The sequence below is a fragment of the Geotrypetes seraphini genome, chromosome 7 (genome assembly GCF_902459505.1).
Source record: "Geotrypetes seraphini chromosome 7, aGeoSer1.1, whole genome shotgun sequence".
In the NCBI taxonomy this organism is placed as follows: Eukaryota; Metazoa; Chordata; class Amphibia; order Gymnophiona; family Dermophiidae; genus Geotrypetes; species Geotrypetes seraphini.
Genome location: NC_047090.1, coordinates 92,639,302 through 92,664,542, shown reverse-complemented (window position 1 = coordinate 92,664,542; position 25,241 = coordinate 92,639,302). Strand labels below are relative to the sequence as shown.

The 25,241-nt window shown below is 42.9% G+C and overlaps 1 protein-coding gene across 6 annotated transcripts in view; it reads right to left on the bottom strand.

The window, feature by feature from the left end:
* The window catches only part of MIPOL1 (mirror-image polydactyly 1), a 672,982-nt gene that overhangs the window by 536,646 nt on the left and 111,095 nt on the right, over positions 1 to 25,241 (bottom strand). For all 6 annotated transcript variants that reach the window (XM_033952866.1, XM_033952872.1, XM_033952868.1 and 3 more), the window contains 3 exons: positions 22,538 to 22,784; positions 15,325 to 15,460; positions 9,332 to 9,437 (listed from right to left, as the gene is read on the bottom strand). In XM_033952866.1, the coding sequence (XP_033808757.1) occupies positions 9,332 to 9,437; positions 15,325 to 15,460; positions 22,538 to 22,784 (489 nt within the window). The remainder of the gene's footprint in view (positions 1 to 9,331; positions 9,438 to 15,324; positions 15,461 to 22,537; positions 22,785 to 25,241) is intronic.

Sequence of the window (25,241 nt, the reverse complement as noted above, 5' to 3'; positions counted from 1 at the left end):
GTCAAAGATGTCAACCCAAGCACATAAATATAAATGTGCTGATATGTACACATGTAAGTTGCTAGTTCATAACATACATGTTTAAGTACTGGAACTTATACACTTATTTATACAGTGGTGCCTCACACAACGAACTTAATTCGTTCCAGGAGCAAGTTTGTTATGCGAAAAGTTCGTTATGTGAAACGCGTTTTCCCATAACAATACATGTTAAAAAAAAATAATTCATTCTGTAGCATAAAATATGCTAAGATGACATAAAAAAAGATAAATTTTTGGTTATTATTTTTATTTAGATACATCTAACAACATAATTGTTTTTTAAAACAACACACATTGTTTAAATTTAAAGACAGACTAAGTAGAGTCTAATTTTACAGTGAGAGAGGGCAGAGTCTCAGCGGCAAAAACTGGGACTGTTCATTTTTTTTTTTTTTCTAGCATCGGGGAAGCGGCGAGAGTAGCTCCGCCCCCCCAATGCATCAGCAGTAGGCGCCGGGCCCCTGCGAGCCGACTGTCCGACACTGCACAGGGAGCCAGGCGGAGAGAGGGCAGTTAAACGCGGTGCCTGCGCGGAAGGATGCAGCTCGGGCGACTTCGTTGTGTGAAACGAAGTTCGTTGTGGGAAGCAAGACCTGAAGTTCGTTTTGCACAGCGTTCGCTATGCGAGGCGTTCGTTATGCGAGGCACCACTGTATGTCAGAATTCTTGATAGCCCATTGTTGTTCAGGTTCTACTCGACAGATTCCTATGAATAAGCTTATATGTGATGATCTTAAGGTAGCCAAACAGGTTGAAAATGTGACGGCAAAAGCTAAAAGGATGCTACGGTAGTAGGAAGAGGTATGGCCAGTAGGAAAAAGGAGGTATTGGTGCCCTTTTATAAGACTCCGGTGAGACCTCATTTAGATTATTGTGAACAATTCTGGAGATCACATCTTTAAAAAGATATAAAAAGGATGGAGTCGGTCTAGAGGAAGGCTACTAAAATGGAGTGTGGTCTTCATGATAAGGTGTATGGGGACAGACTTAAAGATCTCAATATGTATTCTTTGGAGGAAAGGCAGGAGAGGGGAGATATGACAGAGACGTTTAAATACCTACATGGCGTAAATGCACACGAGTCGAGTCTCTTTTATTTGAAAGGAAGCTCTGGAATGAGAAGGCATAGGATGAAGTTAAGAGGTGATAGGCTCAGGAGTGATCTAAGGAAATACTTTTTTACAGAAAGGGTGATAGATGTGTGGAACAATCTCCTGGAAGAAGTGGTGGAGACACACACATTGTGTCTGAATTTAAGAAGGCATGGAATAGGCACGTGGGATCTCTTAGAAAGAGGAAGAGATAATGGTTACTGCAGATGGGCAGATTAGATGGGCCATTTGGCCTTTATATGCCATCATGTTTCTCTGTTTCTATGAGTTGCCTTTTCCTTCATCTGTTAGAATGTCTTCCTTTTACAAAAATACATTTTAATGCAGTACAAAAGGGTCAATTTAAAAGGTTTCAGGATGTGTGGAGGCCATTAATAGAATATTATAATGATCAAGGTTAATTTACTATTCTTTTTCCTTATGTGATAATATGTAGAAATGGGAGGGAGGTGGCGGGTTAGGATGTTCTAAATAAGTATCTGTATATTTACTTGATTAATATATATAAGAAATATAATATGTATGTATGTATGTATGTATGGGGGGGGTAAATATAATGTATGTATGTATGGGGGGGGTAAATATAATGGAAATATTTGATTATGGAATTTCAAGTGAAATTGTAATATGATGAATTATATTTATTGTACACTTGATGTTTATGAAAAAATGAATAAAGAATTGGGAAAAAAAAATACACTACTCCATCAATGTGGAATTCATTGCTATTATGTCTTCGGTGTGAAATTAAAATTGTTTAAAATTTAGAAGAAACAAGACAAAGAATACGTGGAGGGGCATAATCAAAAAAAGCGTCTAAGTCCCCTTTTGGCCTAAGTCCTTAAACGTTCAACCCAGAAGCAGGGAAAGTGTCCATAACCAAAACAAACGTCCTTGTTTTGATTATGGCCTTCCTCTGCCTAAACGCCCAATCACCACTACGACTAAAAGTACACCCACACCACGTCTACACTTTTTAGCTATAATGAAACAAAAAAACGCCTAAGCCCCAAACGTCCAACAGAAGGGCTTTTAGGCGAAGGAGGAGCCAGTCCTTCGCCTAAAAGCTGGATTCTGTAACCAGTGCCTGTCAAAAACAACACCGGTTACAGAAACCCCCCCCCCCCACAACGATCCAGGCAGGAGGGTGCCAAGCCCTCCTGCCATGTCAAACCTCCAAACCCCCCCCCCCCCCCGACGACATCGGGGCAAGAGTGAGCGCAAGCCCTCTTGCCCTGTGGCAGCCGCGACCCCCCCCCGACAACCTCGGGGCAAGAGGGAGCCCAAGCCCTCTTGCCCCGCCGACTCCCCGACTCCCTGCCGATATCGGGGCAAAAGGGAGCCCAAGCCCTCTTGCCCCAAGGCGATCGTGCCCACCCCCCCACCCCCCGCCGAAAACGAGCAGGCCAGGAGGGATCCCAGGCCCTCCTGCCCTCGATGAACCCCCCTCCCCCCAACGTCCACCTCCCCCAGAACCCCCAATCGGCCCCCCCCAGCCGACCCGCGACCCCCGGCCGACCCCATGACCCCCCCCACCACCACCACCCCCCTTCCCCGTACCTCTTTAACGTTGGCCGGACAGACGGGTGCCAAACCTGTCTGGCCGGCAGGCAGCCCACAGCAGAATGGGGCCGGATTGGCCCAGCTGCCCCAAAGCCCCGCCTACAGGTGGGGCCTAAGGCGCCTGAGCCAATCAGAATAGGCAGTTCGGGTAGAGGAGTGATGGCATCGCGGTAGGGGAGATGAGGCATCTCTCCTGCCGCGATGATTGCGGTAGGTCGGTTGCCGGGCCGCTGAACTGATTGCGCCAGCGGCCATCAGCTCAGCGGCCCCTTTTTCGGCACTTAGACCTGGTTTGACTACGTCTAATTTAAAAAGGTCTAAGTGCCGACTAGGCAACCTGTAACTGTTTTGGTTATACCTGTTGTACGCCTAGGTGTAGATCGGCCCACCTCCCGCCCACTGCCCGCCCTTTCTCCTCCTCTAAACACACCTCTTTTCTCTCTGTGCATCTAGAGGCAGGGGAAAGGCCTAAGCTGTTTTTAGATACGTTTAAAAACCAGCTTTGGTAATGGGTACTTGGACGATCATGCTTTTTGATCGTCCAAGTAGCCATTTAGGACACTTTTTAGACTTTTTTTTTTTTTTGATTATTACCCCCATAGAGTATGATGGCAAAAAAGGGCCGATGGCCCAACAAGTCTGCCCACTCAAAGAACCCTCCCACTAAAAGAACTTTCCCCTAAGCATTTCCCCGGAGCGAACCCACATGTTTATCCCATCATCTCTTGAAATTGAGCACGTTGCTAGCTTCGACTACCTGACGTGGAAGACCATTCCAATCGATCATATTTTATATTCCATTTTTTCTATTTCTGAATATTATGAGATTATTTGTTCTTGTTACGCAAATATTTTTTTATTATAAACTGATCTTGAGCTCCAGGTATATAAATACTTTGTTGGTGGTGATTTTAGAATCAGATACCTGTATTTTTGTCAAAGCTGTCACAGAATCTAGTATTCTTTGCCTGTTTTTTGATGGGACACAAACCACTGGGGGATTACAATACAACACAATGCAACATTTAGGGGTCCTTTTACTAAGGCGCGCTAACCGATTTAGCGCACGCTAAATTTGAAGGCGCCCATTATATTCAATGGGCGCCTTAGCATTTAGCGCATGCTAACTGATTTAGTGCACGCTAAATTGGTTAGCGCGCCTTAGAAAAAGGACCCCTAATTTATATACTGTAAATACCTCAACAAAGCTCTTTGCGGTTTAACATCAATAAGAAATGGAGACAGTGACCAGAATTACAATCTTAAAATCAACATTAAATTTGCTATTATTTTAACACAGATAAGTTTTCAGAGCCTTCTCAAAACTTTTATAATTTTCAGAAGTTAATTGAACTGGTAAATTTTTCCAAAGTTTTGCAGCTTGGTAAGCAACAGTGGAGGTAAATAATCTGGTTGACTTTATTCCTCTATCTCGCAAACTCTCCGGAGCGCCAGCATGCTAACCTTGGGGTCGCAGCTGGAAGGCATCCCGAAATGCATGGACATAGCTGTGAAGACGTCACGTCACGTGCATACATGATGGCACCACGTCAACATCCACGCATGCGCGGAGACCCTCCAGACAGGGCCTGAGACGCCAGTGGGGAAGTGGGAGTTGCTGGAAGATGAGAGATGTGGAGAGAAGAGGCGCCAGCTGACTGCCTACAGGATGTGCGAGAGGCATGTCTTGTAGGCAGTCAGCAGATGCCTCTCCTCCTTACCGGCATCTCACAGCACACTGGGAATCTCACTGCAGCACATTAGTTGGCAATACACTGCTCTAACTTCTGGCTATCAAAGTGAGTAGCCTCTCTTAATCTCTTCAGTTGAGCACTAATCAGCATGAAAACTAGAAAGAGGATAGTATTGACATGAAACTCAACAGATCATCAGTAGATGCCCAAACTCAGTAAAAAAAATAAAATAAAAAGGCAGTTGAAACAACGTTTTTAAGTTTCGTGGCACCTACCGGCACCTAAAGATTCAGTGCCAGAATCACGCCTCCATAGGCACTTTAGGCTAACTTAATACCACTGTGGGCATGACTAATGGCAGAAATGGGTTAAACAATGTACAGCGATTCACATCGTACTGAGGTGCCGAAAATGTAGGCCAGGGAAACTCTGGCCTACATTTTCAGCACCTACCTTGCTGGAGGCGTGAATCTACACTTGGTGTTGTCACATGATTGGCACATGATCAGTGGCTGCCGACAACGGTGCCGGTTACAGAATTCAGGTCATAGTTTTTAAACCCACTCTAGTCCTAATCAAACCACATGCATAAAGGTTTACAGTAGAATATATACCCACATGTGTATGCATTTTTGTGCATAAATGCAAAATTTCTGCTGAAGTGTTACTTAAGAACATAAGAGCTGTCACACTCGGACAGACTGAAAATCCATCAAGCCCTGTATCCTGTTTTTTTAATTTATTATTATTATTTATTTATTGAAACTTTAATATAACAAACAAGCAAAATACACTTGCAAAAGAATTAGGGAATTGAAACCTAAAGTCACAATGACTATACAGTACAGAGATATATATATATATATATGGAAATAAAATAAAATTATTTAGTCCACAAATTGGATCCAAGAACAAGGAAATAAAACAAATACATAAGTAAATATAAATCTCAATTAGACGGATTAGAAGGCATGATATCTCCACCCCAGCCGGCTCGTTATACTGTGGACATAGCCTTTAAACCAATAGTTACCCCTTCCCCTTCTCTAGCTACAATAAATTCTAGCAATTGCTTAGGTTCATAAAATAAGAAATTCTTCCCTTGCAAAGAGACGCAGCATTTAACAGGAAATTTTAAAAGAAATGACGCCCCTAAGGCAACCACTCTGGGCCGATATACGGTAATAGGAAATCCTTCCTTTTCTTCTGTGTTTCTTTGGAAATATCGGGAAAAATTCTTACTACTGAGCCAAGGAAAGAGTCCTTCATGTGCCTGAAGTAAGAGCGAAAAACTAAGTCTCTATCAAACTCCAAGGCGAATGTCACTATAAGGGTAATTCTCTCTGTTATTACCTCTAGGGAACTTTCCAGAAAGTTTGTCAGGTCTAATTTACTCTCTTGTATCTCAGGTTCTCCAGTTGGAGTAGAAGCTCTTTGTTTCTGAGTACCCATAGAGATACTCTGGACTCTTGTTATTGGTGGCATTCCTTCTACCGGAATTAGAAGAATCTCCTTCAGATATTCCTCACCATTTCCAAGGGAGAAATAACCGGAGATTTAGGAAAATTTAATAATCTCAAATTATTCCTTCTCTGTCTATTCTCCATGTATTCTAATTTTTTCTGGAAAACAGCCTTTTCTTTTATGATCTCAATCTCTAATGATTTTATTTGAGAAATTTGTTCTTCATGTTGTTTAATAGTTACAGATCGTTCCTTCAGAGTTACTCCTTGTGCATTAACCTGGGAGCTAATAACAGCACAGTCCGAACGCACCATATTAACAGCTTTTCTAAGGTTGGAGTCCATAGTGGTTATGGCCTTCCACAGGTCGTCCATGCTGACTTTATCAGGTTTTATGATCTCCCCAAACTGTTCATGCGAAGCAGGCAGTATCTCACCCATTCCTGCAGCGGGCGTTGTTGGTCCTGACGCAATGGGAAATTGTCCTCCCTTCTCTTCTACTCCCACCTTCTCTCTGGGGCTTAGCAGCTGCACACTTCCCTGGAAAAGCTGGTCCACCTCCTACGATGCAGGATTCCTGCTCCCAGGTTGGGAAGGTGCCTGTCTCTGAATCGGGCTCAATGATGCCCGATCAATACTAAGGACTGCCGATTCACTCGGCGTTCCTCCCGAAGTCACGGAAGCCTTCGTTGGCTGGCGCGTCAATCCAGCGTCCAACGTCGTCTGCTTCATCGATTTGGAGCTTAAGGTCGCCGGAGGTCCTGGCCGCATAGCACCCTTCCCTTTTCCCATCGCTGAAAAAGAGCTGTACAAGACAAGCAGGCTGGCTCCGAAAAGAAAAATCTGCAAGCGGTTTAACAAACCGCTAAAAATCAACACGTGGGTATGAGTCAGACAGCAGCAGCACGGAGCTCAGCGCTGCACGTCCGTCTAGCATATCCTGTTTCTAACAGTGGCCAACCCAGGTCGCACATACCTGGTAGATCACTCCACTTCCCTGTCCAGCAGCACCTCTTCGCTGCTCCCCCTGTCACCTCTTCCCTGCTCCCATGGTCCAGTAGCACCTCTTCCCTGCTCCCCCTGTTCCTCTTCCCTGCTCCCATGGTCCAGTAGCAGCTCTTCCCTGCTCCCATGGTCCCTCTTTCTGCTCCCACGGTCCAGTAGCACCTCTTCCCTGCTCCCCCTGTCCCTCTTCCTTGCTCCCCGGCCCAATAACACCTCTTCCCTGCTCCCCCTGTCCCTCTTCCCTGCTCCCACGGTCCAGTAGCACCTCTTCCCTGCTCCCCCTGTCCCTCTTCCTTGCTCCCCCGGTCCAATAGCACCTCTTTCCGGCGGGCTGCATGTCGGGAGCGCTGACTGCTCGGAGCTGCAGGCGTCGTCCTGAGGGCCTGCCTTGTGGGCGGGCATCTGTGGCGTTTTCTTCAGTTGGCTCGCGGTGGTTGCACGGGTGGAGCTATGCGCTGGGCCTTTTCGGCAGAGTCGGCACGTGTTCTCGGGCTGCCTTTGGGGCTCCATGTCCGTGCTACTTGTCTTGGAGGGTTGTGTCGGGGCGGGGCTCCTGTGCACAATTCCCTTGTAGTCGGCGCTGTGTTGGGGCTTCTGCTGGGCAGTGGCCTGTTGGCTCGGCGTCGTGCGCGTGTGAGGAGTGACAGGACGGCGGGCAGGGAGAGAGCTTGCCTGCGCTTCCTTCAGCGATTGGTGAGCGAGGGCGGGAGGAGGGGAGTGGCCAGTGTTCCCTGCCACCACGTTCTAAAATAGAATCCGGCCATGGATCAGAAAACACGGCGGCAGGGAACACGAAACCCTAAGTGTGCATGCGCGCTTAGGGTTTTATTATATAGGATATTCTAGGAATAAGCAGTGGATTTCCCTAAGGCCATCTTAATAATGGCTTATGAACTTTTCTTTAGGAAGTTATCCAAACCTTTTTAAAACTCTGCTAACTTCTTTTACTTCATTCTCTGGCAACGATTTTCAGAGTTTAATTATATTGAGTGAAGAAATATTTTCTCTGATTTGTTTGAAATCTACCACTTAGTAACTTCATTACATGCCCCCTAGTCCTAGTACCTTTGGAAAGAGTAAACAAGCAATTCACATCTACCCGTTCCACTCCATGCAGTATTTTAAAGACTTCTGTCATATCTCCCCTGAGCCATTTCTTCTCCAGGCTGTAAAGCCCTAGCTGCTTTAGCCTTCCCTCAAAGGGAAGTCATCCCATCCCTTTTATCATATTCATCTTCTCTGTACTTTTTCTAATTCTGCTATATCTTTCTTGAAATGTGGCAACAAGAATTGCACATAGTCTTTGAGGTGTGGCCAAGCTTCTCCCCGCCCACCTCCCCCACCTATAGATCCTCCTGGATCAACCTGCTAAAGGCCTGGTAGTCCAGTGGAGTCTTATGGGCAGAATGCCCACTCACACCTGCCCGCTGCGACTTCTGCATTTCTATTGGCAGCCTCATGGGGTATCCTAACTTTAGTCACTTACCAAATCAACTAACAGTCTGAATATCGCTGTTAACTGGTTAGGTCCCAGCTCAACCCAGCTCTGTCCCAGCACTAACCAGACAGTGCAGAGCCAGGCTCCTATTTTGCCTTTACAGAACAAGGATAAAACAGATGCCTTCTTAGACTTCCAGCATAGGCACTGTTACAAAATCACCTCCTTAATGTATGAAAACAGATGTTAACCGGAGTGCTATGACTGAGCCTACAAAGTTCATAAGTGCTTGTCCTGCATACTTAACACACCATACTTCTTTCTAACAGGATCAGGTAAGCAACATGCTTAACTAGAAACCCAGCCATGATTATGACATATCTTGAAATACTAATTTTAATTGAAAGCAGAAATGGTGAATAGAATAATGCTTAGAAAAAATTAAGAGGCATCTTTAGCATATTTGTAGGAAACACTTCACATAAAGTAAGATGGGGATAAAATGAGTTTACAGATGCTGATTTAAAGACAAAAGTGTTGTTCCTATCAATCTCATCCTGAAACAGTCATTTATCTAAGTGCGGAGAGATTTCCAGAGCCAGCAGAGACCTCCTGACCATGCAAGGGGGCAGCACTGCTCTGAATAAGCTAAAATAATAAGTGGTATTTGAACTGCTGGTGGAAAGGCAAAGGCACTAGTAATCATTATTTCCCTTTGTTTGTTCAGGACCTTCCAACAAAACAAATAACCTCTTTTGTGATTGGATTGACACGGTGTTAACAATGCGTTTAATGCCCAAATCAGTATGACTACAGGTAGAGCCCTTGCTAATACCAGTACCAGGATGTTAAAGCCACCTATTTTATAAGCAATTTAAAACTGCCAAAAAAAGAAAAACACAGTCATCCCTTTCCCCTCCTTGGGTAAACAGAACTAACATTAACAAGGCCACGTCATATAGCAACCGCATGTCAGATCCATAAGGCCATCTGTTAAAGGCTTGCCAAGGCTACCTGCAGTCTTTTCAGCAATCTTAGCGTCTAGAGTCCGCTCCTGTAGCTCCAAGTCCAGCTTCAGTGTCTCCAATTCCTTGTCTTTCTCAGCTAGCTTATTTTGTAGCTGAAACATACAAAGGGACAACAGGATAAACATAAGCCTATCGTCAATCTATAGCCAGCAAACCTGTCTAATGTTTCATTTGTATCAAATCAGTGTTTAAACATTATTTCTACACCCAAGTGAACCTTGTTGTTAAGCATCAAAGCATTACAGCATTTAATAATCATAGTGTGCAAAGAGAGTCCATTTCACTTGTTGGCGTAATGAAAAAAAATTTTTTTTTCAATATTCCTCTATACCATATATACATCAAGGACTCAGGGCTCCTTTTACTAAGCTTTGTTAGCATTTTTAGCGCACGTATTTTAGCACTATGCAGCTAGAACTAACGCCAGATCAATGCTGGCATTAAGGTGTAGCGCGCGCTACTCCGCGCGTTAAAGCCCTAATGCGGCTTAGTAAAAGAAGCCCTCAATTCTATACATGATGGCCAAATCTGGGTGCCAAAAAATTGCGCACTAAGTACTCTTCTATAAATAGCGTCAAAATTGGGCCCGTTTATAGAATAGTGCATAGTGCTGGAATCTGCACCCAATTTTAGGCATGAGGATTTATACCAACTGAACTCTGGTATAAATTCCCACGCCTAAATTAGGTGCAGATCCTCCAAATTTTAAAACAAATAAAGCAAATCCATTAAATGATCCTGATCTACTCATGTCTCTTCCATGACCTCGCCCCTTTTCACATCCATGTGGAAAAATTTATGCACACGTCTTTGTAGAAAAGGAGACTATGTACTTACCTTGGTAAGCTCTTTTCCAGGAGACAGGTGAAACATTTTAGACAGCTGGGTTATTTCCACATACCAGCATGCTGCAGAAGAAATCCACTACGGATTTTTCACTCTGCCTCTGGTGTACTTCACTGTGCAGTTTAGCGCCCTCTACAGTTAGTACCTAAGCACCAAGGTTCACCCAATATACGTGAAGTAGAGGCACCTGTAGCAAAAGGCTAAACAAATTGTTCTGCTCAAAAGTAAATAAATAGTACCATTAACCGCCAACACTGGCTTCAATGGAGCTCAGAAACTACTCCCCAACAAATGGAAAATATGTACAAAGTCTTCCAAGCCCACAAGGACTGATAGGCATCTAAGAATCAGCTTGGAGAAGCATAAACAGACTGAAAACTGTATGCAGGTGCAAGAAGGGCAGGGCGGGGAGTCTAGAATGTCTCACCTATCTACTGGAAAAGAGCTTACCAGGGTAAGTACATAATCTCCTTTTCCAGTGCAATAGGTGAGACATTCTAGACAGCTGGGACGTTCAAAAGCAGTCCTCCAAATAGTCCTATCTTGTAGCTACATCAATGCTGTAGAACTCGGCAAACATGTGAACAGAAGACCACGTTGCCACCCTGCCAAACACCTCAGGAAAGACATGAAGAAGCCATACTCCTGACAGAATGTGCCTTGACAAAAACAGGGGACTGTTTCCCAGAAAGAATGCAGGCTAGCGAAATGGCCCCAAGGATCTATCTGGAAATCGTGGCCCTGGAAGCAGGAGAGCCCCGCTTGACTGAAAGAATCAGTACAAACAAATGGTCAGAGAGATGAAACTCATTGTTAACCACCAAATAACACAGAAGAACTCTGCGCACATCCAGTTTCTTCAACAGGCATTCCTGTGACCTGGAGACTGAAAAGGCAGGCAAACACACTTACTTAATAACAGGAAAGCCGAAACCAGGGAAGGACCGTCCAAAGGGAAATCCCAGCCTCCAAAATATGAAGGACATGGACTTAATAAGAGAATGCCTGTAGTTCCGACACACGTCGCGCTGAAGGAATTGTAACCAGAAAACTGTCTTGAAGGTCAAGTCCAAGAGGGAAGCAACTCAAAGGAACTCAAAAAGAGTCTTGGCAAGGCTAGACAGTACCAGGTTTAAGGTCCCAGAAAAGGCAAGGCTGCTTAATTGGCAGGCTGACACAAAGAGCCCCCTTCCGAAAATCAGCGACATCAGGACATCAGGTGTCCACAAGGACTGACACTAGTGCTACCCGATTCAGGAAAAAAAAATTTGATTCGATTCAGCCTATTGAATCGATTTTTCGATTCAATTCAATTTTCCTTCCCAATTAGGTGTTTTTTTCAAACATCCTGGTGGCTTTATTTTAAAGCCTCTTCACCCTTTTGCCTTCTCCTAACCACACAAAAAAGACTTTTCCTCTCTCTGTTAAATCCTAGCTCACATTTGCAGTCTAACACATTTCAAATCTGACATATTGTAATCACAAAACAGAAAATAAAATTATTTTTTCTACCTTTTGTTGTCTGGTCATTATTCAAATCTTGTTGGTCCCCGGATCTGGTTGTCTTCTGATAACTTGCTTGCCAGGGTCTCCTTTCTTCTTTCTCTGTGCTAACCATCCATCTTCTATCTCTGTCCTCCCCTTCCATTTCCCTTCCCTCCCCCAGAGCTCTGGCATCTTTCCTTTTTTTAATCTCCATCCAAAGATCCACCTTTTCTCAACTACCCTTTCATCCAGCATCTCTCCCTCCTTCCCCACCACCCCAGGGTCCACCATATCTCCCTCCACATCATCCCTTGTGTCCAACTTCTCTCCCTTTCTGTTTCTTCCCTCCCTAAATCCCATTGTCCACCTTCTCTCTCCCTCTCCTCTGTTTTTAGACCCATTATTTCTTCCCCCCAAAAGTCCAGCATATGCGCGTCTCTTTGAACCCCATATTCCCTCCCTCCATGTACTTCTAAACCAGCCCCCCGCCTGAAGCCCTGAACCCTCCTGAAGCCCTGCATCCCCCCAGAGCCCTGCACCCCCCCTGAAGCCCTGCACCTATCCCTCAAGCTTGCACTCCACCCCTGAAGCCATGCATCCCATCCCTGAAGGCCTGCCAGTCCCCCCTGAAAGCCTGTAACACTACCCCCCTGAAGGTCTGCATACCACCCCTAAAGCCATGCATCCACCCCTGAAGGCCTGTACCCCCCAAAAAAAAGACTGCATATTCCCCCTAGCCTCCCATGCACGATTTACCTACTAGCAGCAGCCTGCAGAGAAGATCGCTGGGGCTAGCGATCTCTGCAAGCTGATATAGGTATTTGGAGCTGTTTCCTCTGCCACGACCCTACCTCTGATGCCAGAGGAGGGGTGGGACTGCAGCAGAGGAAACAGCTCCGAAGACCTATAGCAGCTTGCAGAGATCGCTAGCCCCAGCAATCTTCTCTGCAGGCTGCCGCTAGTAGGTAAATGGTGCGCGGGAGGCCAGAGGGGAAGCCAGACACAAGCGGGAGACCAGAGGGGAAGCCGGAGACCAGCGGGAGGCCAGGGGGGAAGCCGAACACAAGCGGGAGGAAAGAGGGGAAGCCAGACACCAGCAGGAGACCAAGGGGAAAGCTGGCCACCAGCACTTCCCGACTGACCCTCCCCCCTCACCCTCTAAAGAAGGTGCGGCAGCGGCTCCGTCCATCAAGAGGCAGCGCTACCGCTCCTGCTTTAGGGGTCAAGGGAGGAGGGTCAGTTACCGAATCAGGAGGCCGATTTTTGTTGTTGTTTTAAATCGTTTCGAATCGATTCACACTAAGTGAATCAGTGAACCAATTCGAATCGTGAATCAGGCAGCACTAACTGACACTCCTGGGATCTAAAACAAGAGAGAGAGCCCGGTCACCTGGACCCAAATATAAGTCACAGAGACACCTTTATCCAGACCACTGGGACCCGCAGAGAAGCCATAGTAAGGCCTTTATACAAACCAGCCTGAAGAGAGGTGAGAATCAGCAAGATCAGAACTGAATATGGAATCACCTGGTTTTGGGCGCACCAATATTGGAAGGCCTTTTACACCTTAGCTTAAGACAACACTGAGGATGACTTCTTAGACTTGAAAAGAGTATCAACAACCAGGGCAGAAAATCCCTATGCTCTAAGACTGCGCACTCAAAAACTATACCGGAAGAGCAAAGTGACCCAGATTCTCCATGGCATCTGGCCCCTGTATGAGAAGGGCAGGATAGGTGCTCAGCCGAAGGCTGCGACTCACACACAGACACAGCAGATCTGCATACCATGGTCTGCAAGGCCAATCCAGAGCCACCAGAATGACGCAGCCTGAAGAGCCATGATCCTCCAAATGACTCAGCTGACCATCTCCTGAGGCCACGGCTGAACAGAGCATCGAGCCCCTCGCTTCCGGGTTTGGATCTTTGACTGAAGAAGCAATGCGCTTTCTTGTTTCTTGTTGTAGCCAGGAGGACAAAGCAAATCCAGAGTCTGTCTGTCTGCTGAGGAAGTCTCCTTGAATATTGTCCACACCCGACACATGCGCTGCTGTCAGCGCCAGGAAATGATGTTCCGCCCAAAGCAAAAGAAGACAGGCCTCCTGAGCCGGAGGAGAGCTCTTTGTCCCTCCCCGGCAATTAACATAGGCTACTACTGTTGCATTGTCAGAGAAGACCTTGACCGCTTGGCCCTCCAGAGTCTTCTGCAATCTCATCAGAACCAGATGAATGGCCCTGAGCTCCAATCGATTGATGGGCCACTTTCTCTGGGGGGGGGTGACCAACACCCCTGAACAGGACAATTACTGCAATAGCTCCCCAGCCCCAAAGGCTGGCATTAGAGAATGACACAGAGCCAAATTTTTCCCCGGACCCACAGGAACTCATTTTCCCATCCCTGCCCCATTCTTGCAAGCTCTGTCCTCATCTGCACAAGCCTCAAACACTTTAAAATCATAAGTGTTTGAGGCTTGTGTGGTTGAGGCAGAGCTTACAGGAATGGGGCAGAGACAGCGACAAAACTTGCAGGGACGGTTTATTCCCATGTCATTCTCTAGCTGGCATCTGGCATCACCATAATCCAGGATGCAATGTAGAGCGGTACGCCTCTACAGAACGAGTTTTACCTCATGCAAAATTGTCATTTCTTTAATAAGACATGAACTATTTTTTCTGCGGCCCTCCAAGTACCTACATATCCAAAATGTGGTCCTGCAAAGGATTTGTTTGAGACCATTGCTCTAGAACAGTGATTCCCAACCCTGTCCTGGAGGAACACTAGGCCAATCGGGTTTTCAGGCTAGCCCTAATGAATATGCATGAAGCAAATTTGCATGCCTATCACTTCCATCATATGCAAATCTCTCTCATGCATATTCATTAGGGCTAGCCTGAAAACCCGATTGGCCTGGTGTTCCTCCAGGACAGGGTTGGGAATCACTGCTCTAGAAGATCTAAAATTATTGGCAATAAACTATAAATGATGAAAGAGAATCAAAAACAAAGTAATCCTCCTGCTGCAATGAAACTTCTTGTGTGGCAGACAAATTTTTTTAGTTCTTATTCAGGACAACAAGAACTACAAACATTTCAAGCATCAAAGGTCATCTAGAATAGTACTAGCGCTAAGGGCTCCTTTTACGAAGCCGCGTTAGCGGCTTTAACGCGCACAACTTTTAATCACGCGCTAACCCCTGCGCTAGCCAAAAACTACTGCCTGCTCAAGAGGAGACGGAAGCGGCTATCACGGTTTAGCGCGTGTTAAACCGCTACCGCGCCTTCGTAAAAGGAGCCCTAAGTCTCATGCAAGCCTACTTATAAATGATAAAAACAGTACTACTGGACAAAATTATATTTTCCTCCTAAAAACAGAAAAACACAAAATGACAAAAAAGTTAAAATCAGCATAAACAAGTATGACTGAATTGAAAATTAAACAAAGAGGACAGGCCATCACTTAAAAATCTAATGGTTTCTTTTATCAAGCTGTGCTATAGGTTTTTAGCACGGGCCAGCATGGTAAATGCTTCAACACTCATAGAATTCCTATGAGCATCAGACCACTTAACTCATCAACCTGTGCTTAAAACCTCTAGCGCAGCTTGATAAAAGAGGGGTAAATCTTCCACATGGAATGTCTCAAACATACCTTTTTATTGTTTTCCCTAAGAATATCCAGCTGTTTTAAAAGGACAGACTTAGTCTTCTCCTCATCTGGCTCAGACGAGACCTGAGTGGGGGTCACAAAGCTGTAAGCCAATCTGCTATCTTGGCTTTCATTATCACTATAATAAAAGCAGAAAAAATTATCACTCATTAATCAGTACTCAAGTGCCTTCATCTTATGTAACCATAGAAACATAGAAAAAAGCATCAGAAAAGGGCTATAGCCCACCAAGTCTGCCCATTCCAAGTATCCCCTCCCCTGAATTTACTCCCTTAAAGATCCCACGTGAGTATCCCATTTTCTCTTAAAATCCGTCACGCTGCTGGCCTTTATCACCTGGAATGGGAGTCTGTTCCAATGATCCACTACTCTTTCGGTGAAGAAGTACTTCCTGGAGTCGCCATGAAACTTCCCTCCCCTGATTTTCAGCGGATGCCCTCTGGTGGTCAATACATGATGTGCACTGCTTTGGTGAATCTCTTCAAAAGGTGGTTAATAAATCCCAATTAATTAATAAAAAATTTGGTTTGTTTAAAAATTGTCAGAAATTTTGGGCTCCTTTTACAAAGCTGCACTAGCAGGTTTAACGCGCGCGACTTTTCATCACGCGCTAACCCCCGCGCTGGCTGAAAAACTACCGCCTGCTCAGGAGGAGGCGGTAGCGGCTAGCACATCTGGCGGTTTAGCATGCGCTATTACGCACGTTAAACCGCTAACGCACCTTTGTAAAAGGAGCCCGTTGTCAATTTTGTATGTTTTTTTTATAATTCAGTTGTGTCTCAAACATTCATAGAAACACCTCCCTCTTCTATTAAACTGTGCTAGCAGTTTTTAGCGCGGGAGCCGCGCTGAATAGCCCGCACAGCTCCTGACGCTCATAGGAACTCTATGAGCATCAGGAGCAGCGCGGGCCATTCAGCGCAGCTCCCCACACTAGAGACTGCTAGCGCAGTTTAATAGAAGAGGCCCACAGTAACATAGGAACATGACAGCAGATAAAGACCAAATGGCCCATCTAGTCTGCCCATCCACAGTAACCATATAGAAGAGGCCCACAGTAACATAGACCCATGACAGCAGATAAATGACAACAGACCATACAGTCTCCCCTGGAAGGCTATTCCAAGTAGCCAGCACCCTTTCCATAATGATGTATTTCCTTAGGATGATTCCAGCACTCTTAAGAAACCACTTAGATACGTTTTTGTGATTTTTTTTTTTACCATTCACATGTTTGGTCTTTAGGTGTTTGGTCTTTAAGTTTTGAACTCATTGTACCTTTCTATTTCTATTGTATTTTTGATATTTGAATTATTGTAAGATATAGCCAATTGATTTTCCTCCACAATTTGGCTTTTTTTTCTATATGCTACAGTGCAACTGTTAAGTTCCCCCAGATTCTAGTTTAAAAGCTGCTCTCTCCTTTTTAAACATTAGCATCAGCAGCATTGGTTCCACCCATCTTTTTAAAATAAGACTCCCCTTTCCCCAGAATGTTACCCAATTCCTAATAAAGTTAAATTCTTACACCCTGTAACATCATCTCATTGACGCATTGAGCCTGCAGAATTCTGCCTACCTCTTGGGTCCTACATGTTGAATGAGGAACATTTATGAGAATGCTACCCTGGAGGTTCTGGATTTCAGCTTTATCTAAAAGCACAAAATTTGGCTTCCAGAACCTCCTTCCTACATATGTACCAAGATATCTGGCTCCACCCCACTGCTGCCTCACATCCACCAACTACCCAACTATCTACAAGGATAATGACTTAATCACCGGTATAATGACTATCCTACCCCCTTTTGGGGGAAACACACTCTCAGTCAAGAGGATATTGTACCACTAGAGGACAAGTCCTGGCTCCTGGATTGCTTCCTGCCATGCTAAGATGATACTGTCCATTCAGGTAGCCTATCTCTTCCATGGTACCACAGAGAGTATCAGACTGAAGGTGGGATTTCTCTACTATGTTCAAAGTATCCTCCATATACAGTACCTCTCTTTCTAGATCAGCTCTTACAAGTCTGCTACTCTAGCCTCCAGAGATCAAACTTGTTCCCTTAAAACTAGAAGCTGTTTGCATTAAGTGCATACATAAAACCTCTCACCAACTGGGAGATAATCAGAAACGTGACATTTGGTACAAAACACACTGGATAGCCTCCATCTCACTTCTCAACTACTATCTACATCTTAGTACTGATAAGTTTAGTTATTTAAAGCTGCTAAATATGTAGGGATACTTATAGTAACATGAATTTTCTTAAGCTTATTAGAAATATTGTATGCTATTTATTTTGTTTGCTTCAGATGAACTTGCTGACAAAGATGCTCAATTAAACCCTGAGGTGAAAATTTTACCTCCTGTCCTCTTACAAGGCTTAACCTGTAAATCAAATATTGAGCCTGAGGTGGGTGGGAGCTTGGGTCTGCAGTTGAGAATCAAATGCTAAACAGAATATTGCTGCTAAACTAGGCCTTAATTGGCTTTAATAAAAACTAAACAGATGTTTTTGCTGCTAAACAAAGGTTTAACTGGCTATGTAAATTAACACACAATTTAAACAGACACAGAATTTATCAGTTTCACCCAAAACTCCCTTTCCCCACATTTTAAACATTTCATCTAAATTCAGGTGGATTATATCCCCCACCTATCTCTAAAGGAACTTGGCTTCCAAGGGAAGATTTATGTTTATTTCTTAAGGATCTGTGCTTACAATTGGACTGCAATCCTTTAATTGACTTTTATTGTTATGTTCTATCCCTATGTTCAGTTACCATTTTAATTTTATTCTGAATAGTTTTCTATTATAAACTGCTTTGCTGATTATTGTGTTCACTTAGCAGTTTTTCAAATATTATAAATAATAAATACATACATTTTTACAGGACAGCTCAAGGAACATTGGTGACTGATCAAACTTTTATTGGTGCCTCTACCCCCACCATTGATCCAGAATCTCTCCTTCTACACTCTCCCTACCCCCTTCTCACTGGCGATCCAGTATCTCCTCCTTTCAAGTACCCCCCTCCCCCACACTGATTAAAGGATACCAAAATCCAAGTTTGGCATCTCTCCTCTCTTCCCTACCCCCATCCTGTGGATACCAAATTACAGGCAGAGGAATGGGAAAAGTGTGGGACAGAGTGTGGCCTGGGCAAGTCACTTAATCCCTCTATTGCCCCAGGTATATTAGATAGATTATGAGTCCATTGGGACAGACAGGGAATAATGCTTGAGTACCTGAATAAATTCATGTTAACCATTCTGAGCTCCCCTGGGACAGCGGTATAGAAACTATAAATAAATTTTGGTGCCCCTTATCACTGGCACCCTGATGGTCCATAAATTGAGCCAGCCCTTCATTTTCATAGGGAAGTTACTTAGACAGTTGTCCCCTGTGAAATCTAGACACAAAGGCCCTGATTCTGCAAAACGTGTCTAAAGTTAGGCACCATTTAGATGTCTAAGTTAAGCGTCCTTTGTAGAATCACGCTCAGCGGCGCTCAGCACTGTTTAGTTGTCTAACTTTTTAGGCGTCCTTTAGAGAATCAGGTTTTAGGTGAGATTTAGACGTTTAAACAATGTCCTTAATGTTATAATATTTTATTATGACATTATTAGAATGGTGATTTTATGGTGTTTTTCATTATAATTGTGATACTGGGAGTTGGATCTGTTTAATGTGATTTATTTCTCTTCCATCAGACAGAGTGAATGGGATTCAAATCAACAATAGGGTAGAAGGCTGTAGGTTTAACAAGTGTGCTACACAGTGAGCTAGCAAGTTGCATAGCAATTGTGAAACTAGGACCTATAGGCATTGTAAAGGAGGTCTACTTTTGAGCATAGTTTGGGCTTCAGATAGACCTGAGTTCTATGGATGGAACTTAGGCACAGTTTAGACGTCCTTAATGCGATCTGCTAAATAGCTCTCTGGGTTTTTATTTTTGCTTTATTAAGCTCAAAATACATTTAATAAGGCACCACATAAACAGGGCACATTTAAAGAGATATATTGCATGCAAAACCTTCTATTTTTGTGGACAAACAGCAATGCTATTTGCTAATTAGAGGAAAGCATCCATTAACTGAAGCACAGCACATGAAAAACATAGCTTTAGGTTTCTTGCTAAAAAGCTACCCTTTTTTCTGACTAAACAGTGCTCCAATCAGTTCATTCTTGAAAGCAAAGAAAGCACATGAAAAAAATATATAGATTGCATATATAACTTTATTTGTAAAAGCAAAAAACTCCAGAAAAAACAGATACAGACCTTAGCATTGCTTCTACTTCATTGCAAATGGAGGTATGCAGCTGCACAATACTGACCTCAATGTGAGATCATCAAGGTGCACCTGCAAAGTAGAATGCCACAATTAAAATATGTGCTGGGATTTGTACCTATAACTTCTGGAAGATGGCAACAGGGATTTTACCCTTTGAGTCACAGCAGCTTCCACTAATATCTTTCTTCTTCACATCTGATATGATAGCTTAGGGATCTGCTAAGCTATGATCTTCTCAGGTATTTTCACCTTCTCATGGCTAGGATCATTAAGCTCTCATGGTAGAACTCCCACAACCAAAAGGAAGCGGCTGTGGCTCACCAGGTAAATGTACTGTGCTCATCTTCCAGAGGTCATGGGTTCAAATCCCAGCACATATTTTAATTATGGCATTCTACCTTGCAGGTGCACCTTGATAATCTCACAATGAACCATAAACCATAAAGTGGCGTCTACGTCCTTTGGACGCCTAAATACCAATAATTGCTCATTAAGGCTCTAAAATGGCTTATTAGCCACTTAGTTTGGACGCCTAAGTCATGCTCGGCATTAGGCGTGATTTAGGTGCCCTTTATAGAATCAGGACCAAGGTCTTTTATCTATTATTTCTTTCTTTTATCTATTATTTCTATAAGGTCTTTTATCTATTGAAACTGTGTATGTTCACTTGTTACCCATCCTGAGCTTTCTGGTAGAACGGGATATAAATCAAAATAAATAAATAAATTTCCATAGATAGAAAAATCAGGTAAAACACTGCATGCATGCATATTTGAAAATGCAACTGTATGAGGTTAAGGCCTTCTTACTACTAATAATAATAATAACTTTATTTTTATATACCGCCAGCTATCTTGCGACTTCTAGGCGGTTTACAATAAAAGAAACTGTGAATACAATGAAGGAAAATGTAAATACAATAAAGAGAAACTTTATGTACAATGAATTAAAGAGTATAGCAGTGTATATCTCAATACAATAAAGGGAAACTATACGTACAATGAATTAAAGAATATAGCAGTATACATCTCGTACAATGGATTAAAGAGTATAGCAGTATACATTTGATAATATTAATAATGTTAGTAACAGTTTGTGTGTTGCAAGGCCAGGAAGTGCCAAGCTGTTTGCATAGAGGTAGAAATGTTCCGTAAATTGAATAGAGTGTTCATAGTTAGTGGTTAGGGGTTGGGGTTAGCAGTTTGTAAGATCAGGTATGTGATGATGTTACGAGGGGGGTTGATGTTCCGGTTCGTTGCCTAGGTATTTCAAGAGTAGGTAAGTTTTTAGGTGTTTCCTAAGGTATGCTAAATCCCAATGTGAGCTCAGCATGCTAAAACATCTTGGGGTAAATTTTCCCTTTTGTGCAAACTAGCCATAGAGTATTTATTTTTTGGAAGGGGTGTGTCATGGGCAGAGAATGCGCATAGAAGTGCAATTCAGGTAGTACGCTCACATTAGCATGCGCTCACTGAATAATACAGGGTTATCAAATTAGAAGTGATACGTGCTACCACATTTTTTCAGTTTCTATGTGCTAATGCTAACTGTACACGGCTAAAAAATAAAATAATTGATAAAGGCCTTGGTAGAAATAGGCTCAACATGTGAGAAAGTCTTGTGTTAGGACATGCTAAATCCATTTACTTAGTAAAAAGGTCCTTTAGTTTTCTACCCAGACCTAGAAATGCCCCAGAGAATCTCTCTTTAGTCTGGATAAATTTATAAAGTGATGTGCAGTCATGGCTGATACATGTATGTAATTTTCACTCTGAGGAATCTAAGCAGATAGTTATTCAGTTACCCATTTAGATACCTTTGAAAATTGCCCTCACTAAGCATTAACTCAGATCACAAGAGCATAGAAAGCCCCAATGCAGCAGCTCTTTCTATTCCAGCAGGCCATTCAATTTAGTTTCATGACTGGAAACTCCAGCATTTCTAAATGAAAAAGTGACTTTTATGAAAAACCTTCTAATGATAATACTGGAGGCAAAAACTGTGATGGTATTCAAGAAAATATGAGACAAGTAGAAAGGATTCTTAGTGATCTGGCAACAAAGGGAAAACCAGATGTACAGGATCTGTGATTATGGTCAGCTTAGATGCAGGATGATAGGTAAAGTATATAATGCCTATGAAACCAATATCTATTTATTAATTGGATGCAGTTCTAACAGATTATAATTTTAACCCTTGTTTAGCAGAAGTGTTCTTGGTGGCCACAGGCGTAACTTGTGGTAAAGGAAGAATAGTGTACCCCTTACCACAAATGCTTCAGATGATAGTGCTAAATTGGCTCCTTGCTGCCCCCACCCTCAAATTAAGTGGGAAAACTGCAACTATGCTGGTGGCAGGGTTTACAATAGTTTTCAAAAGTACGCATGCTATTTTAGTTAGAAAAGTATCCGCAAGAAAAGGAAATGCAAACATCAATCAGCACTTTTCCCTTAGGCAATTTTTAAAGTAAAAATACATAATAAAAACACCCCCAGACTCTGCAGCAAGGTGGGCAGCAAAATATTGCCTCTCATGAGGATAATTTTATACAGTAAAAACTATCAAGGGAAATGTCAAAAATGCATGTATGTTATGCTGCATATTTTATGAAGAATGCATGTACGCAACTCTGCTCCTGCTCAAGCCAAACCGTGACCTGGGAACATCTCTCTTTAAATCATGGGAGGTATGAATACTTTGTTGCACACACATTTCTATGTGCCCTTTCAATAGAAGACAGACAGCTTCCATCTGTAAAACATGATTTACATTCAGAAAAAGCTTTATAAAATTACCTCCAATATTTGTAACAGATAGAAAATTTGCCAAAACACAAACAATTAATGAAGGCAAAATATGCAAATAGCTTAGGTTTTCTATTTAAGGATTTTCCTTGCCTTAATTTTCCAGCAGCCCTGTGGGTGTTAACATAACCAGAACCAACACTTTTGCAACCAACAGCAAATGTATTTCTTGGGCTAGGTACTGGGAAAGTAGATAGCTCCTCTGTGACAGGGTTTGGCAGTCGAGTAGGTGCTTCTCTGTGCTGCAAGCTGTTGGCTAGTATCTCAAGGTGTAGCTTATCTGGGCTCAAGTCTTCTTTCTTCTGGGTGGTCTCTTCTTTTAAGTGCTGAGGCTGGGTTTCTAATGTAAAACATATAAAAGTTATATAGCATTTATTATAATTTATATTTAAAAATCAGAAATTTGATACCCTTTGCCTGTGAATGGTTAATAATGGGTCCAATGTTTAACCTGGACCAGTAAGAAGCTGAAAGGGAAAGGGGAAAGGATTTGATGCAGTACCTTTCTATGGTACGATCAAAGTAGATTACATATTATGTACAGGTATTTTTTAAATCCCTAGTGGGCTCACAATCTGTTTTTGTAACTGGGGCAACAGAGGATTAAATGACTTACCCAGAGTCACAAGGAACTGTAGTGGAAATTGAACACCGTTTCCCAGGTTCTCAGGCAACAGCACTAACCATTAAGATACTCTTACACTCCACATGAGACTACCTGTAGGGATCACAGCCACCATTTTGAACCCAGAATTGCAAGTGGTAGCAGCGACTGGGAATCACTACAAAAAGGCGGTATACAAGTCCCAATCCCATTTCACTGGACCACCAGGGATTGGTTCAGGTAGATATGTGGAGGACACCTACAGGAGGTAGAGAGACTTTTTGGGGTATCTCAGTATGCTTACTTGAAGTGCTATGGAGAGGGGTCTGATTAGAGAAGGGCAGAGGAGGGACCTGCTTTACTACAGTTCTGTCCCCTAGCAGCAATGGGCTGCAATTTAATGCAAGCTGTGTTTTATATAATAACGAATTATTTTTTTTAGCATCCATGCTTTGCGACTGATTATTAGGGAGCCCCTGGTACCTTAAATTAAAATGCATTATTATAATATAATGTACAATATTGCTGTTTAACAAATATTAGTCTCCTTTCACTAAGCAGTGCTACTAATTAGGGTGCACTGAATGCAAAGAAGTCTGTGGGAACTGGATAGGCTTCTTTGCATATAGCACATTGCTAATCAGTAGCGCTGCTTTGTAAAAGAATCCCATTGTGTGTTATTCTCTTAATATACGTTTATAAACTACACCCTAAGATAGTAATTTTATAACAGAGTGCCTGTGTTAATTGGGTAGGAAGGACCCTATTTTGGCTCTACATAAGAACATAAGCAATGCCTCCGCTGGGTCAGACCTGAGGTCCATCGCGCCCAGCAGCCCGCTCACAAGGTGGTTATCATTAAGACAGATTATTTTACTGTTAACCCCGCTACTGCTAATCGTTAGCCAACTTTTCATGGCATCTGCAGAAAATAAGCCATTATAAATTTAATGCCAGGTAGGTTGGATGGTAGGCTGGAAGTGCTAACAATTAGCAGCAGCAGGTTATGCTCCTGAGTTTGCCCTTGAAGAAGGACACGAAACGGGGTACTCTGTAGGGCAATCAGCCACAGCACCCCTCTCAACAGAAACAAGCAGCTGCGTGCTTCCGCAGATAAGAGTTTTTATCCTCATTTTGATATTATGAACTAATGTTGGATTTTTGTTTTATCTTATGTAAGAAGGGCGATACGCAATATTTAATATTTAAAGTTTCCCTCTCACACAGCACTTTAGTTGATGGATAATTCCTACGGTGCACTTTTAGGCCCCGATTCTATAAAGGGCGCCTAAATCCCGCCTAACGCTGAGCGGGACTTAGGCGTCCAAACTAAGTGGTTAATGAGCCATTTAAGAGTGATAAACAATAGTTAATATTTAAAATTTCCTGCTCACACAGCACTTTAGTTGTTGAATAAAAGAAAAAAACACTTTTTGGTGAAGATAGATGATGTTTCTGGGTAATTCCAATGATGTGCTTTTAGGGTGCACATATGTTGTAGGATAAACCTTGGTGGAGACTTGACGATCATTTTGATAAGTTTCCCTAGAACTGATTTTTCACCTAAATATTAATGACAAGTGGTTATTTAAGAAAACGGTAAAGTGTCTATTGTTCTGTGTGATAGTTGGGAATCTAGGAGCAGGTTTTTTCTAGAAATATCTCTGTTTAACCTCCTCTGGGTTTTTGAGGTTTTTTTTGAAGTCTGTGTATGTGCATATACTGTACATATGTATTTATTCAATGAATTGATTTTTAGTTTAAGAAGATATGACAGCATTTCAGAAGCTTTTAATAGGTTGCACTGGTTACCAGTTTAAAAAAAAAGAGTGGCATTCAAATCTGCTTGTTTGGTTTTCCACATAGTGCAGGCAGGTTCTTCTGATTATTTAATTCAGTCCTTTTCCTATCTACTCTTTTCCTTTTTACAGTTATATAGAAATACTAGTATGTATATTATGACAATAACAACATTGCATTTAAATTTTGTACTTATGTAGCTTGAATTTCTAACTGTAATTCCCATCTTTGTGCATGGCTTCTTTTATTAAACTACAAATCTACGGCACTTCCCAAAACGACCACTGAGGTCCCAAGGAGAAAAACGACTGACCATACCTTCTGGCTGCTCCCTCAAAACTGAAACTGCCCGCAAATGCTCCTACTCACATTTCATACCCAAACTTTGCCACA